Here is a 16,668-nt window from a genome sequence, read left to right on the forward strand (position 1 = left end):
TGAAACTAGGTCTCAAGATTCAAGATTCTCTTTTTCCTATTTGACTTTCAGAGGAATTGTCTTAAGTTTTTATTTTATTTGTGCAATGTTTGCTAATAATAAAGTTTGCATTTGTAATACCTGAACATTGACATTGATAAAAGAAAAATATAACTTGTAAGGAGATGAGAATTAGGGGAAAAGAGCCCATAAAGCTGGAGACTGACAATAAAAATGCATATTTAGGGAACTTTTTGGGGTGTACCTTATCAGACAGACAATAACTCCTAATCTTTGAACCTTTTACTTCAATTTGCCAAAATGAAAACATTCAGGAAGTTTACTGAATTTCTACTAAGTTATTTTGATTTAGCTTATAGTTCTAACGGAACCATTATTTTACTAGAGAACTGAGAACTATAATTTTCGATGCATTTCTAAAAACTAAATTATTTGAGTTATACTAATTCAAATGTAAACCATGATGATATTAGAATATTCAGAGTTATAGCATGCATGGATGCCCATTTCCTGTATAATCTCTTTATAACTTGAGCAGCTGGCCATGGTGGCAGGGAGATATCCCAGATGGCTAAACTGGGTACTTTGTGATAATAATGATGTGTATTTTTAAGTTTGTAAAAAAATTTATATGTATTATCTTAATTATCTCAAATACCTGGAGGAGGTAGTACTACAGATATTACCTCCATCAAAGAAATAAAGAAACTGAGACTGAAGGAGTTTAAATGACTTGTTCATGGACCCACAGACCATATCAAAGGAAGGATTTGGATACAGGTCTTCCTTACTCCAAGTCCAACAATTTATCCACTATACCATGTTGCTACCTCTAACAAGTGGCTATCCTACTTTTGTTTAAAGACTCCTTGTCCCCCCACCCCCACTGAGAGTGATCCTACTATCTCCAAGACAGCCCAATTTTATACAGCTCTGTTAATAAGTTTTTCTTCACATGCAACTGAAATATTTTTCTCCAGAACTCCTACTACTAATTGTTCTAACTCTTGTTCCCTGGAACCAAGAAGGACAAGCCACTGGTCTCTCCTTCCATCTGATAGTTCTTTAAATACTTGTAGACAACTACCACATCCTGGCTTAATGTTCTTATCTCTATCCTTCAACCAAAGAAAAATCAATTCCTTAAATTAATCCTCAGTTGATATTCTCTCAAGGCAACTCCGTATCACATACAAACCTGGATTATACAGAGTATTTTAGTTTTTTTGTCTGCCTTATCACAATACTGAGTTTTATTGAGCTTATTGTCTATTAAAACCCCTTGGATTTTTTTTTCACTAGAAGTACCATACCATACTTTTCCTATCTCATACCTATATGTGACATTACCTTGAGATTATACTGAGATTTTAAACATAAGTAAAATCTGACCTTTGTTTGTTTGTTTGTTTTTTATCACATCTTGTTATATTAACTTTAGGTTGTAGCCTGCCTAGCTCTTTTCTGGATCCTAATTCTGTCACTAATGTGGTTGTTATACCATCTAGCTTTGAAATATCTGAAAATAATACAAACATTCCACATATAATACTGACTAAACAGCACAGGGCCAAGAAGAGACTGCTGTTGTATTCTATTGGAGTTCAGGGCACAACACTTAGGATTTTCTAGTGAGATGATTTTAAGCCACTAATAACTATTTTCTGAATCTCATCATTCAACTAAATCCACCTAAAGGTATAACTGCCAATATCTCTCCATCTCTTCCACAAATGTGGCGATGTTATGAGATGCTTTCCTGAAGCCTAGGAATAGCATTCCCCTGATCTTCCAATCTAATAGTCTAGTCAGAAGGGGAATGGGGTTGGTAGACCTACATTGTTCTTGAAAAAGACCTAACTTCTTCTCTAAAAATTCATTAGCCATTCCTTCAATAATATATTCTAAAATTTTTTGAGGAGTAAGTCAATAAAAATATAGCTAATTAAGTGTGCCAAGTATTGTGTGAGATGCTGGGGATACAAATGCAATGAATTCAATATACTCCCGGGGAACTTACATTCTAATGAGAGAAGTAACAAATACATATACATACACACAAACAAAATAAACATAGTTAATCAATCATTCAACAACCATTTATTAAGCACCTACAGTGTAAGGCACTGTGCTAAGTGCTGAAGATATTTAAAAAAAAAATAAAAGACAGTCTCTATTCTCAAAGAACTCAGAGTCTAATGAGGAAAACAACATCCACATAAGATAAATTCAGGATAAATTGGGAGCAGGGATAATCAACACATAAAGATACTAGTATCAAAAAACATCAGGAAAGGAAACAAGAAAGAGTTAAGAGGAACAGAAAAAGTTTTGTGTAAAAGGTGGTGCTAAAGTTATATCTTGCTGGAAGAGAGAGTCTAGGAAGCAATTGTAAAAAGGAAGTGTATCCCAGACATGAGAGACAGTGGAAAACATGGGAGATGGAATATTTGGCCAGGCAGGGGAAGTAATTTCAAAGAGGCTATAAACTAGGTAGAGGTCAATTTGTATAAAGGGCTTTAAAAGCTTAAACAGAGGAGTTTATATTGTATTCTTGAATAAACAGGGAGACAATGGAGTTTAATGAGTAGAGAAATGAGATGGCCAAAATTGCACAAAGGAAAAATTACTTTGGAAGTTATTTGTCAAAGGTGGACTGGAGTAGCTAGAGATGAGACAGAGAGACCCATTAGGGGATCACTGCAATAATCTAGGTGAGAAATGAAAAAGGGCTGTGTGATTAGGAGAAAGGGGTTGGATGTGAGATACTAAGGAGCTAGAAATGGTAAGATTTAACTACTGATTGGATAGTCAGGGGAAGTGAGAACATAATGCCAAGGCTAAGAATCTAGGAGAATAAAGAGAAACAGGGTAATTTAGAAAGGAGAGTTTGACTAGGCAACTTAAGCTCATTAAGAGGAATCTAGGTCTGTCTATCTCTTTCATGACCTATTAGTCCTTTTTATTCTGTCATTTCCTGTGCAAAGAACCCCACCCCCCCTTTTTTTTTGTAAAGAAACTAGGTGGCACCACACCTAGAGTCCTGGATTTGAAGCCAGGAAGACCTAAATTCAAATCTGGCCTCAGACACTGACTAGGTATGAGACCCTGAGCAAGTTAATATTAGTGCTTCAGCTTCCTTATCTGTAAAATGGGAATATGGTGCCTTTCTTCTACGGTAGTATGAAAATCAAATGAGTTAATAAATATATAGTGCTTGGTAAAGCTTAAAGTGCTTATATAAAAAATGCTAGCCATAGCAAATAGAAGCAAAGTATGAGAGGAGCAGCTCTTCCTTCTCTCATTCACTTGTTAATGACACATCCATCCATCCTGAGCAATGGTCCTGTCTCTTGCTTTCCCCAAAAGAGCTTTTTAAAAATACCTTTTGATCCTTAGGTTTCCTCCAGCTACAGCTCACTCCTAGATCTTACTAAGCCTGCTGCTATGATCACAGGCCCAATTCACACTTTGGTGATCATTTTCCATTAACTGCAATTGCTTCCATCTTAAGTATATGTCTGTAAAAATTACCTAAAATTACTGAAAATTTCTCAGTGCATCCTCACACATCTCTTTATACTCCTTTTTCATTTCTTCTTTTTTTTGTATCTGTAGAACCTCATTCTTAAGACTTTCTCATTATTCCTAGACTAACATTCTGGCAGAATTCAGCACAAAGAGCCAACCTATCCTCTAGTTGAACATTTTGGAAACTGATCTCTCTTAATCTAGGGTGTATGTAAATTTACTTTATCTGTTAATATTATACCTGTATATATATATTCTCTTTCTCTAGCACAAATTGTAAAGTAGAACGCTCTATTTCCCAACCCATATTTTCATTTTCATCACCCCAATAATCCCCTTGCTGAGAATCAAACCCAGAATAGAATTACTCCTTGTAAGCAATTTTCTCTCTTTTGAGAGATAAAACAATCATTGAAGAAAGTCAAGTAATTATTAGCTATTCTATTGTTGGTAGAGAGAGGTACAGTAAATAAACAGACAACTAAAATCCACCATCAAAATTCTATCATGTTTTTCAGTAGGGCTTGCAATCTGTTTCCCAAACTCTTTTTCTTCTTCTTTTTGTCCCCTCCCCCCTTCCCCCCCCCCCCTCCCCCCGTCAAGATGTATCTGTATACCAACACTTGAGTTCATGGGATTAATTTAACTTCTTTGGAATTTTACTTTTATGAGTTTCTAGAAATCATGACTGCAATTTTCCCTATAGTTTTCTCCTTCCTTTTTTTTTCCACTTTAGAATCTTTTTAATTAAAATTCAAAGCTCCAGGGCAGAAATTCTTGGGAAAGATTTCCACTCATTGTCACACACAAACTAAACACAAGACAGGTGATTGATGAGTTGCTACATGAAAATGTTAATCAACTCGCTAAAGTTTTGTTAGCATTTCCCAATCTTGCCAAGAAAGCCCAACAGGAAAAGAGATGAAAGATAGCTTAAACAACTTCTAAGAGGTATCCCATCAAATGTTTCTTGTCACCTGCATACCTTTTACTTCTGTGGTACTCCAGCAACCTACAGCTAGCTGGTAGATTTGTTTGATCTAGCCCCAAATGCTGTTTTAAACAGTAGAAGTAAATACATTTTTAATTAGTTAGAATATATGTTCAATGTGAATAATACTGAGAAAACTGCTGGCTTAATATTAGTGCTTTCAAGTGAATTAATTATGCTTTGTTCAGTCATTTTTAGTCCTGTCTAACCCTTCATGACCCCTATTAATGTTTTCTTGACAAGTATAGTACAGAAGTTTACATTTCCTTCTCCATCTCATTTTACAGATGAGGAAACTGAGGTAAAAAAGGTTAAGTGACTTGCCTCATAGTAAGTGTCTGAGGCCAAATTTGAACCCAGAAAGATGAGTCTTCCTGGTTCCAGGCCCAGCCCTCTATCTATTGTGCCACCTAGCTGCCCCTTACTTATATACAGAACACTAATTTTAAAAATTTGAGATAGAATATAGAGTTTACTCTGTATATACTCATATGTAATCATCATCTTCCCCATTAGAATGTAAGAGATTATTTTCATTCACGGGGTTTTTTTTTATCCCTAGTAACTGACACAGTCCTAGACACTATTCATATTAAAATTCCTGATAAAAATGAAATTGTAGGAAAACCGCTTCTTTTCAGAGAGTGGTAGGATATAATTAATCTTGGATTTGGAGTTAAAAGAGGTCAGTTATAATCTTGTCTCTAATGCTTATTATCTTTGTTACTTTGGAAAAAGCATTTAATCTTACTCAGTATCCTCTCCTATAAAATAAAGCAGTTTCCCTGAATGATCCCTAGCTGTCAACATACAAATATATCTGCAAACACACAATAGGTTCATAGACATGTATAGGATATAAGGAATAAAGTCTAATCTTGATTTAAATTCTGACATCATTTTTCAATTTTTCAAAGTTATAAAATTGTAAAATCCTATAATTTATTAATGATTCTTTGAAGATCAATACTAAACTTACAACTTCAATTCCTTATTAACTTCACTGAAACAATTTTAATCATAAAGTTTTTCACTCCCATTAAATTTTCCTTTTTTTTCATGAGCTTTCTCCTAAAACTTCAGACTAAAATTCTCCTCACACTCTTTTTATATTGTCTCCAGTTGATTGAACTTGCACTTCAAAATGCCTTTGTATCTACTGTGAATATATATTGTATTTAATTTTCTACATATGCACTGTTTTCTTTCAACAGAGTATGAGTTCCTTTTGGACAGGAATTATTTTGGCTTTTGTATTTGTGATCCCAGCACCTAATACAGTCCTTGGCACTCATCCTTTGCTAAATACTTAAGATGATAGGGTCAAAGCAGTCAAACTATCAAGGCACATTTGGCCCTTATAATTTATCCTTTCCTTTTTCCTCTTCCTTATAAGTTTTACTTCTTTGTCTGTATTTGACTATTCATGAAGTGAATTATCAAAGGGAGTTATCAAGAGAGAAAGGGAACAAGTATCTTGACCCCCCAGATTTGGGTCCCATTAATCACTCAACAAGTATTTAATTAAGTGTCTAATATAGGCCCACTGGGATTAAAATGACAATGGAGACAATCTCCAGGACCTTATATATGTTATGTTTAAAAACTAAGGTTATCTGAGTCAACAAAGTTTCAAGCATGTTCATTTTATTGGTCAAACTAGTAACTGTCAACAACAAAATGGGACTTGGACTCCTTAGTGAGCCAAGGTGAGACTTACTAGCCTTTGTACAGTTTTTGAAAGTAGAAGCAAACAAAGAATAGGAAGCATTACAGGTGGAAAACAATATAACAGGTTACAAAGTCTGAAGTATATAGCTGATGGAAAACAATGGAAAACTCCAATGCGGGGCTAGCAACAACCCCTCCTTCCATCTTGTTTCTATGGAAGGTCATTGGTAACATCTACATGTTTGGCCAGTTAGTATTGCAGCAATGACAGACCAGACTTTCTTGAAGGACAGCCGGTGGGTGTTACAAAAATTCCCTAACATCCATCTGAACCCTTCAAGGATAACAGAGTTCTAATCATACCAGAGCAGCTAGTGGTATAGTGATAACATTTTTATTCTGATTAAAACGATTTATAGGGAAACAACTTTTAAACTTGAGAGAAGAAAAATTCATTTCAGGACTGATAAACTTAACTCAGAGACAAAGAAACATGGCTCAGGAAGTTATAATGGAATCAATTACAAAATGGAATCAAATATAAAATATAAAAATCAATAATTGATTTCTTCCTCTCTTAGTATGAAAGACAATAATTATATATATTGTATGTATGAATGTATGTGAGAGGGTGTATTATTTAGAGAATAAGTCCCCAATTAGCTATTTCAAATGGTGTTCTATAAACAAGTCATTTTCTTGAAAACACAGATAATATGAAATCAGAAATTCTTTTGGGATTATTCACATTGAATGTTTTCTAATTAATTAAAAATGTAGTGCCTTCTAGGGTCAAAAAGCAACATTTTAGGCTAGAGCAAACAAACCCACCAAGTAGTTGGAAGGTCATATAGTACCATCATAATAAAATGTAGGTGAAAAGAAACATTTATGGGTGTGATTAGTGAGATAGTCCCAGCTACCCTCTACCCTTGCCAAACAAGGAGAATGAGCAGCACCACTACTTTGGATATGAAGAGGGTAGAAGAAGGGATCCATTCTCCTCTGAGTGCTATCTTTTGATCTTTAGATTCCTTCCCAGAATCTAATTTCTCTCCCATCAAGCCTGTAGCAGCCTACATTGAGTGCACCCTTCAGCCCCCTCAGGCATGACAAGTTTCTCTGGAACCTACCAGAAGTCTTCTAGATGGTTCTTCAAAGCAGTCCCAGAACTAGATGAGAACTTGCCCTGGAGGTGACTCAAGATGCCTGTAGTTCTACTATAAGAACCTGAAACCACCTGTTCCAAAAGCAAAGGTCCACTAAGGTCCATGGGTGCCACAATCATTTGTTAGAAAGACTACTTATCCTAAAACATTTCCCAAATGTAAATCTTTAACAAATTTAGGAATGATGTAATTAAGTAAAGAGCAATAATGGACTTTAATGCATTTCATTTCATGTTTGTGTGTATTTTTTCCTTAAATTACACACTAAATATTGCACACTGCAAATAACATAATACATTTCAAATAACACCAAAAATGCATTTCTTTGGTTGTTATGGAGTTAAAAAAAAAACAAAAAAACAACTTACAGTTGTTGCCTCAATTCAGGTGAGTCTTGTGGTGTTCCAAGTTGATTCAAAGACCTTTGTATTTCCCCAGCTTTTAGGAAAAATGAAGGGGAGAAACCCATCAATAAATTATTTTACATAGTATACTGTTTTACTATAGCAATAAAAAGCTTTCAAAGTATTATATCACAGTTATCAAATAAATGGCAGTGAGGGAAATGGAATATGCAGTCAAATGAATGTGGAAAAGCCATGTTGTATTGTGAATTTTCTTTCAATGCAAACTCCATTTTTGCATATAGATAAGTTCTAGATAAGAAATGCTACTTTGGATTCACCAGAATCAAAACTATTTTTTTTCATTTTTAATACATGCAAATTAATATCTCAGCAGTCAGATTTTATGCCTGAATCATTAAGCAGAGCCTATTTTCCATTAATCTTAGAGTTGGAAACAACTTTAGAATTTACGTTGTCCAAGTCTCTTACTCAACTCTTCTTCTAATCTCTCTACCTATCACCTTGATTCCATTTCCTTCCACCTTTTGGAACCTGGCTTTAGTATAAATATTCACTCGTTTACTCGCTGTTTCTGTGTCTGCTCTCTCTGGCACTGTTCCGTAACTGTATCTGTGTTTGCCTGTCAGACAATTTCACTCAGTTTCCACTATTTTCTTCCTATCTGCTTATGTATATGCTCTTTCCTGAGACAGGGGGAGAACTTTCCTCAACCTTGCTATCACATCAATTGTCTGTTCCACCTCATGACACTTCCACATCTATATAATTCATTTAACAGTTTGACATCCAGTCCTACCACTCTTCTGAACCTATTTTCTTAAAGGTAACCAATGATTTCTTTGAGAATAAACCAACAGTCTTCTCATAGTGACCTTTCCTCCAGCATTAAGTAATATTGAACATCTCATCTTCCTCAATGATCTTTTCCTTAGTTTCTGTGAGTACAAACAACTGGGCTCTCATTCTTCTGCCTCCAATTATCCCTGTTTTCTCCTGTTTATGGGCTCTTTTTCCTAACTCTTTAAGTCAAGTGTTCTAGGCTCTCTCTGGATCCCTTTCTTCCACCCCACTCCATTGCCATTCATATTCTCTCCAACCATATTTTCCCCAAGTAAAAATATTTCTGGTCAACTAAGTGACTTAGAGGATAGAGTAGTGGGCTTGGAGTCAGAAAGACTCCTCATCCTGAGTTCAAATCTGGATTCAGACACTTACTAGCTGGGTAATCCTGAACAAGTCACTTAAACCTGTTCGCTTGAGTTTTCTCATCTTTAAAAAATGAGGTTGAGAAAGAAATAGCAAATCACTCCAGTATCTTTGCCAAGAAAACCCCAAATGGGTTCATGAAGTAAAATATGACTGAAATGACAAAAAAAAATTCCTAGTTACTGTTCTATTTCTGTAATACATTTAATTATCAGTAAATTCACTAAGAGTCCAATACTTCACAAATAGTGACCAGATGACAAACTTTATCCTCCCCAGTCAACCTCAGCTCTCTCAGAGCTGGATTTCATTGCCCATTTTACTAATTATTTTTAATCCAGCCAGTAGGTGGCAAAAGCTGTACAAAACAGATTCCAAAGCTGCCCATGCTTTTCCATTTACTAGATGTGTGGCTAGTTCCTTAATCTCAGTTTTTTATCTCTAAAATAGGGATAATAACATTTGTGCTGCTTCCTAGGATTGCAAGAAATTATGAGCTGTAAATGGTATTATCCCTTCAACTTGGGGAGTGGACAAGACAGAAAAATGAAATTCAATTCTCTCAACTTGTTTTTAGGATCTGTGTTATAAAGAATTTAAAACTAATGAGTTTAAGGTTTTCAGATCATTGTGGAATTAATTTCTTTGTTACATCTTTGTTCTACCAGAAATCTAAAGTTGGCAGACTAGAACTTGTGAAGGCTCAGGCTCAGTTCTCATAAACTTTCTTCAGCATTTCACATGTTTTGCTTAAGAAGAACTTAAAACAGACTTTATTATGAAGTAAGGCAAATACTGCAATTCTTCCATAATTCATACCAAGACTATAAAATATTTAAATAAACCAATCCTGGTAATATTAGGTACAAGATAGCAGTTTTGCTTTAGATGCTTGTTTGCATACTGCATCTTACTATAAAAGTTAAACAGAGTAAAGGAATTTAAGTTAAAAATAGCATACTCACTGTAATTTACTTATAGCTTAATAGCTCTTCAGTAATGGATAAGCCCTCCAGCTTTATATGTGCATACATTAAATGTCAAATGGAAATAATCCATTAAAAACATCTTCAAAGTGGTGAGGTCTCACTCATTTCCAAGAAGAAAAAAAAAGCCAATATCCATTTTTCCTTTGAAATGAATGAGTTATTTATATGGCTTAAATACTTTATAATAGTCATCATCTATTCATTTGTTCATGAGATAGAGGGAATGGTGTTATTCTAACACAAGAGGTAATTTTTGAAATTATTCTATAAATTATATTGTACTTCTTTATTTGCAAAGGAAGATGATGCAATGAACTCTACTGCCAAGCAAAGATCGAAAAGTATGGCTACTGGAAGAAATGAGGGGGAAGGGGGAAGCTCAGAAACTACTTTTAATTTGATGGTTTCAAAAGAATTTCTGATTGCCTTTTATAGATAGTTTTCCTTTCCTTCTATGAATTAAACTAGAATTTTCTAATTTTGACCTATTTTCCCATTAATGATCTGTCTAATGGCATTAATATTTTCTCTCTCCTATAAGATTAGAACTTTCTTATGCAAAAAGGTAAACTCTTTGTATATGTAATTTAGGGTCATCATAGTGTCCTACAAATACTCTTCCACACTATTCCAACATCCTACGTGGAAGTTGGTGGAACTAGTCTTTCATCACATTATTCCTTTTCTTCTTGGAGCTCTGATTTATACTATGGATTATTATCCACAGATAAGATAAGGACTCTATATTATTCCTTTTCAGAAAAAAAGGTCAAAATACTAAAGGTGGACATGAACATAGTTCTTCAAAGTTTACAAAGCAAATTACAGTACTACTTTAAAAGGATGTGATGCGGGGGCAGCTGGGTGGCTCAGTGGATTGAGAGTCAGTCCTAGAGATAGGAGGTCCTAGGTTCAAATCTGGCTTCAGACACTTCCCAGCTGTGGAACCCTGGGCAAGTCACAACCCCCATTGCCTAGCCCTTACCACTCTTCTGCCTTGTAGCCAATATTGGTTCCAAGACAGAAGATAAGGGTTTAAAAAAAATAAAATAAAAGGATGTGATGCTTCCTTTGCCATCTCAGTTTTAACTTTCTCCATTTAATTTTAAAGAATCAAAGACTTCTATAGCAGTACACTGATCACATCAATTCAACAAACATTTAGTAAAGGCCTATTGTATGTAATGTACCATTCAGGCTCTACAGATATAAAAACATTAATAAAATAGTCCTTGCCTTAAAGAGGAATTCTTACCCTAGGAAAATAATCCACAAATAATCATCAAACATTTCTTATGCAGAAGGTACTAGGTTGGGGGAATTTAAAAATGTACAAATTCATGCTTTCAGGAGTGGGAAAACATGTCTACATCAAGGTCTGTGATTGTTACACAGGTAGTCTAGGTACTTCAAACATTAATTTTAACAACTGATCCACAATCTTGCTTATATTTTCTCAAAAAACCCTCTTTTCCTTCTTCCCTTATTTCCATAAATAGTATCAATATTCATTCAGACTTCCTTGGTCAAGAGTTTCATTTCATCTAAGCCGTTTCTTTCTTCTTTACATCTCAAATTCAATTACTTCCTTAGGTGTACCTCCACAATCTCTCCCTTATCTTCCCCAATCTCTATTTCCACTGCCCAAAAGCTAGTTCAGGCCATCATCAGCACCTGCCTCTTACTCTCCCTCAACCCTAATCTAAACTACCTACTGCTGCCTGACTAATCGCCCTCTCCTCAATCAACTTAAATGACTCTATTTTCTCTCACTGGGTACCACTTTATCCTCCTGCCATAGTCAAATCACATATGGAATGCTTTGATCAATTATGGTCACCATATTTAGGAAGGGAATTGACTATTTGACATATATATGTATATGAGGTGGTGTGTGCCTGTGACCAGGTCAGTAAAGGGGAAAATGCTATATAGCTATCATTTGAAAGTAGAGACATTTAAGTACAGAGATGACTTGGAAAGGCATGAATTGTATTTGAAGGAACTGTATGAAGAAAAGGGATTAAATCTGTTTTGCTTTGTCAAAAAAGCAAAACTTGGAGAAATGGGAGGAGACCGAAGAGAGACAAATTTAGATTTTATCCTGAGATAGCAGGGGAATTATTTAAAAAGTTATGAACATTGGGAGTTTTCCAACAGTGGAATGGGCTAGGGTCAGAAGAAGTGGGTTCCCCTTTGTTGGAGGTCAGTAAACAGAAACTAAATGACTATATGTTGGACAAAGAGGTTCAGACCTCTAATGTCTTTCAGTTCTGAAGTTCTGCTCCTTTCCAGTCCAGAAGTCATAAACTACTTCCCTTCCAAACCAAACTACTTACAATGTCTATGCTAGGCACACAATTTCCCTCCTCTAAATCTATGTTCATATTGTCCCCTATACCTGTAATGATATCTCCACAATCTCGCTAATCCATCTATAATTTTTTATTCTTCATTTTAAAAAATATTTATTTGTTACATTTAACTATTTGGCTAACTCCCATTCTCCCTCTTTCCCCTATTAGGGAAAGCATCTTTTTAAAAATTTTTATTAATTAATGTATTTATTTTTAAAATCCTTATCTTCTCTCAGAACCATTAATACTATGGATCAGTCCTAAGAAAGAAGAGTGGTAAGGGAAAGGCAATAGGAATTAAGTGACTTGTCTAAGGTCACACAGCTAATTCACTGAGTGTCTGAAGCTAGATTTGCATCTAGGACCTCCTCTCTCCAAGCATGGTTTTATCCACTGATCCACCTAACTACCTCCAAGAGGGCATTATTTGACAAAAAGATGTATGTACATAAAAAACTATGTCTTTTTAATTTTTATTTATCAGTTCTTTCTCTGGAGGTAGGCATACACAAGTTATTCTTCAAACAATATTTCTGTTGCTGTATATACAATATTCTCTTGGTCCTGCTCATTTCACTCTTTATAATTTCATGTAGATCTTTTCCTTGTTTTTCCAAAAGTAAACTATTTATCATTTCTTACAGTGTAGTCATATTCCATCACAATCATATACCATTACTTGTTTAGCCATTCCCCAACTGATGGATATCCCCTCAATTTCCAGTTCTTTGTCACCACAATGAGCACTGCTATAAATATTTTAAAATATATAATTTCTTTTCCATTTTCCTTAGTCACTGTAAGAAATAAACTTAATAGTGGTATTGCTGGGTCAAAAGGCATGCATGATTTTATAACTCTGGGAATAATTCTGAATTGCTTTCTAAAATGGTTGGATCAGTTCACAGTACCACCAACAGGAAGTTAGTGTCCCCATTTTTCCACATCCCCTCCAACATCTGTCTTTTTGCCCTGTTGTCAGTGCAGCTAATCTGACAGGAGATAATATCTCAGAGTTGTTTTGACTTGCATTTCTTTAATCAGTAATAATTTGGAGCATCTTTTTATGCAACTGTATATAGCTTTGATTTCATACAAAAACTGTGTTTTCATTTTAACTAGAGTGTAAAGGCCAATTCAAATATCGTTTCTGCCATGAAGCTTTCCTTAATTCCCCAAGACTTTATATAGTTAATAATAATAATAATAGCTACCACTGACATAGTGCTTTAATGTGTGTGGAGTACTTTACATATATTTTATCCTCAAAACAACCCTGATTTAGAAATATATTATTTTATAGATAATTATAAACAAACAAGTTATAAATAATCATACAATTGTATAAATAGAGATTAATAAGATCTCTTAGTAGTAAAAATTTGTCATAGATCAGCACTTGACCATTGATTGGTGTGGTCTATGGAAAGAACGCTGAAATTGGAAAAGGAAGATGGTTCAAGATGCAATTCTGACACTTGCCAGCCCTGTGAACAGGAGGCAGTTCTTATATTTTAAAGCCTTAGCTTACTCATCTCTAAAATGGGGACAAAAATCTTTGCATTTTTCTATATCACTGTATTGTTGTAAAAGTTATTTTGTAAATTGCCAAATAATATATATAACTACTAAGATACTGTGAATTACAGAATAGCCTTACTTGAAGTGTGAATCACGATTCTAAGGAAATCTAGGAAAATCCAAATTTATGAATGAAAAAAATTCTATTTATTCATTTGGCAACAAAAAAATCTTGACATTACAGGACTCACCATTGGATTCCATTAAGGAGCAAGTTTTCAATGACTATTTAATACTCTTCTTCAAAATTTAGTACAAAAGATTTTAAATTTTATAAGCCACAATTTTGTACCAGTCTTACCATTATTTCCTCTCCTTTGACAAGAATTTTAAGAACTTGTTTTATAAAAACTATGCATACAATATGCTTTGTAATCACAAAGTAAATCAAGCACTTGTTATATAAGGTTTAAAAAGCTAACATCTATAAAATAGGCTTCTTACAGGGTTCAAAGACCCCTAAGATGTACCTAACTAAAGATTTCTAGGACTTGGCAAATTTAAATCAGAAAAAATTATAGCTTTATTTGAACATAAGTGTATTTCTTTGTTTTCTTATGTATTTTATTTTCGATGTATGAAAACATTGTTCTGACAAGTAGGCTTAATCAGACCGCTGAGGAGGGCTATAGCACAAAAGAAATTAAGAATATCTATTTTAAGATTAACACAAATTCACAAACACAATAATCCATAAAAATATCCTTTTGCCACTCTATCACTGTTACTATTTTTGAAAATATACTGCTCAAAAAAGTCTTCTGCATGTGTCTGCTGCCATCTGGTGGCATAACTAAAGAAACATGTTGGCTGCTGACAAAATTTGCTACTAATAATTACTATTAGAAAGGCAGCCAGGTGGGTGTAGTAGATAGAGTGCCAGGCCTGGAGTCAGGAATAACTGAATTCAAATTTGGACTCATATATGTCATATATATTGGGTTGAAGAAAACATGTTTGTATTTAAAAAATTTTTTTAATATCCTGGAGATGATAAAAGTTACATTAAAAACTCATTCAAGTTGCTCCTCATATATTTACTAGCTGTGGCACCCTGGACAAGTCACTTAAACCTCTGCCTCAGTTTCCTCATCTGTAAAATGAGCTAGAGAAGGAAATGGCAATATTTCAGTATCTTTGCCAAGAAAACTTTGTAGAGTTAAGAAGAGTCAATCAATCAGGTCTGAAACTACTGAAGAAGAACAAGAAGCTCAAATCTGAACTCAGTTCTTCCTTACTTCTGGCCCAGAGCTTTCTCCATTGCATCACCAAGTGGTCTCAAAATTCAAATCTTTCTAAATAGTAACTCTACTAACACTAAACTTCATTAGCAAGTCTTGGGGGTTTTATCTAAGGAAGGGTGGAAGTGAATAAGCTTCCCTGACTTCCTATCTGCCAAGCACAGTGCTAAGGGCTTTAATATCTTATTTGATCCTCACAACAAATGTGTAAAGCAGGATACTGTTATTATGTCCATTTTACAGTAGAGGAAACTGAGGAAGAGCCTAAGGGATTTGTACAGTTATACAGCTAGTAAGTGTCTGAAATTGAATCCAGGCCCAGTATTCTATCTAAGGAGACAATTATCTGCTTCTAAAATAACCAACTGGTGGTAAATTGCAGTTATTTATTTTATTTTTTTAATGGAAATCAATCTATACTTGCTCTGCATCAACTTAAAATCAGCATTGGAAAGGCAATGAAATTCTGAATTACTATAATATCAAAGTTAAGAGACAAGACCTTTTTTTATCTTTTGTTGTGGTTGTTGTCTTGGACAGTCAGCCATGCTTCCCCCCTCCCCCAAAAAAAATATACATATAAAGGGATTTGTTCTCACCTCTGCTTTACAGAATTTCTGGCTTTCTTCAAAGCACAGCTCTGGCAACAACTCTTACAAACAAAACCTACCCTGATCTCTATTCCCTTCCATTCCCTCCTTAGTACTCTTTGGCACTGGAAATTACTCTCTATTATTTTGGTATATATGTTGTATCCACTACTCCCCAAACCCTCAGAAAGAAACTGCCACATTATATTTGAATCTCCAATTACCTGGAATGATAATTTGTATACAATAGGTTCTTAATAAATGTTTGAAATTAATTTAAGACCAGTCTATTCTATTAAAAAATCATAACATATTGTTAAAAAACCATAAGTTAGTGTTGTAAAGTTTTTAAAATATTCTGAAGATAATAAAGATAAATTCAGAACGCATTCAGGTTATCAATATAAAAGAAATTCATTCTATTTCAAAACACTTTACAAGTGGAAAAACTTTCTAAGAACAGAGAAGTATTTGTTGAAGAATCTGAAAGCTTACTATTGAAACAATTGCAATTCCTTCAGTACTATCTCTATCCCATGATCTGTCTTGTGACACTATCAGGAAACAGCAACTGGCCATCTTTATTTCAAAGAACTGGCCTGACTTGTTTAGTGATTAAAAAAAAAAGTAAGCTCGAATAAGGAAGAGATTACAGTAAAGACTGTAAAATCCTAGTGTTCAAATTTACTGAATTACAGGCTGATCTCTAATATGCTAGGCCTCAAAAGGAAACACCTAGCTCTTTGGAGTAAAACAAAACTCCTATCTGAGTCCTGGCTTTTTGTTTGTTTTTCCACCCAAGCAATCTAAATTTTGTTCTAGAAGAAGGCAGCCAGTTCAAAGTTACTTGATTCCTTCTAGAAATTTGGGGGAGAAGGAAGGGATTACTTAAAAGGATTCTATTTTTAATTTTAAAATTAGTATGTGTGCAAGAATCAACATGACATAGTGGAGAGTTGGCTTTTCAGTACTAA

The 16,668-nt window shown here is 34.5% G+C and overlaps 1 protein-coding gene across 3 annotated transcripts in view; it reads right to left on the minus strand.

Moving 5' to 3' along the window:
• Positions 1 to 16,668, minus strand: part of STX7 (syntaxin 7) — a 65,750-nt gene that overhangs the window by 14,416 nt on the left and 34,666 nt on the right. For all 3 annotated transcript variants that reach the window (XM_007484573.3, XM_056818798.1, XM_007484574.3), the window contains one exon: positions 7,731 to 7,800. In XM_007484573.3, coding sequence (XP_007484635.1) covers positions 7,731 to 7,800 — 70 coding nt within the window. The remainder of the gene's footprint in view (positions 1 to 7,730; positions 7,801 to 16,668) is intronic.

The sequence above is a fragment of the Monodelphis domestica genome, chromosome 2, assembly GCF_027887165.1.
Source record: "Monodelphis domestica isolate mMonDom1 chromosome 2, mMonDom1.pri, whole genome shotgun sequence".
Taxonomy (NCBI): Eukaryota; Metazoa; Chordata; class Mammalia; order Didelphimorphia; family Didelphidae; genus Monodelphis; species Monodelphis domestica.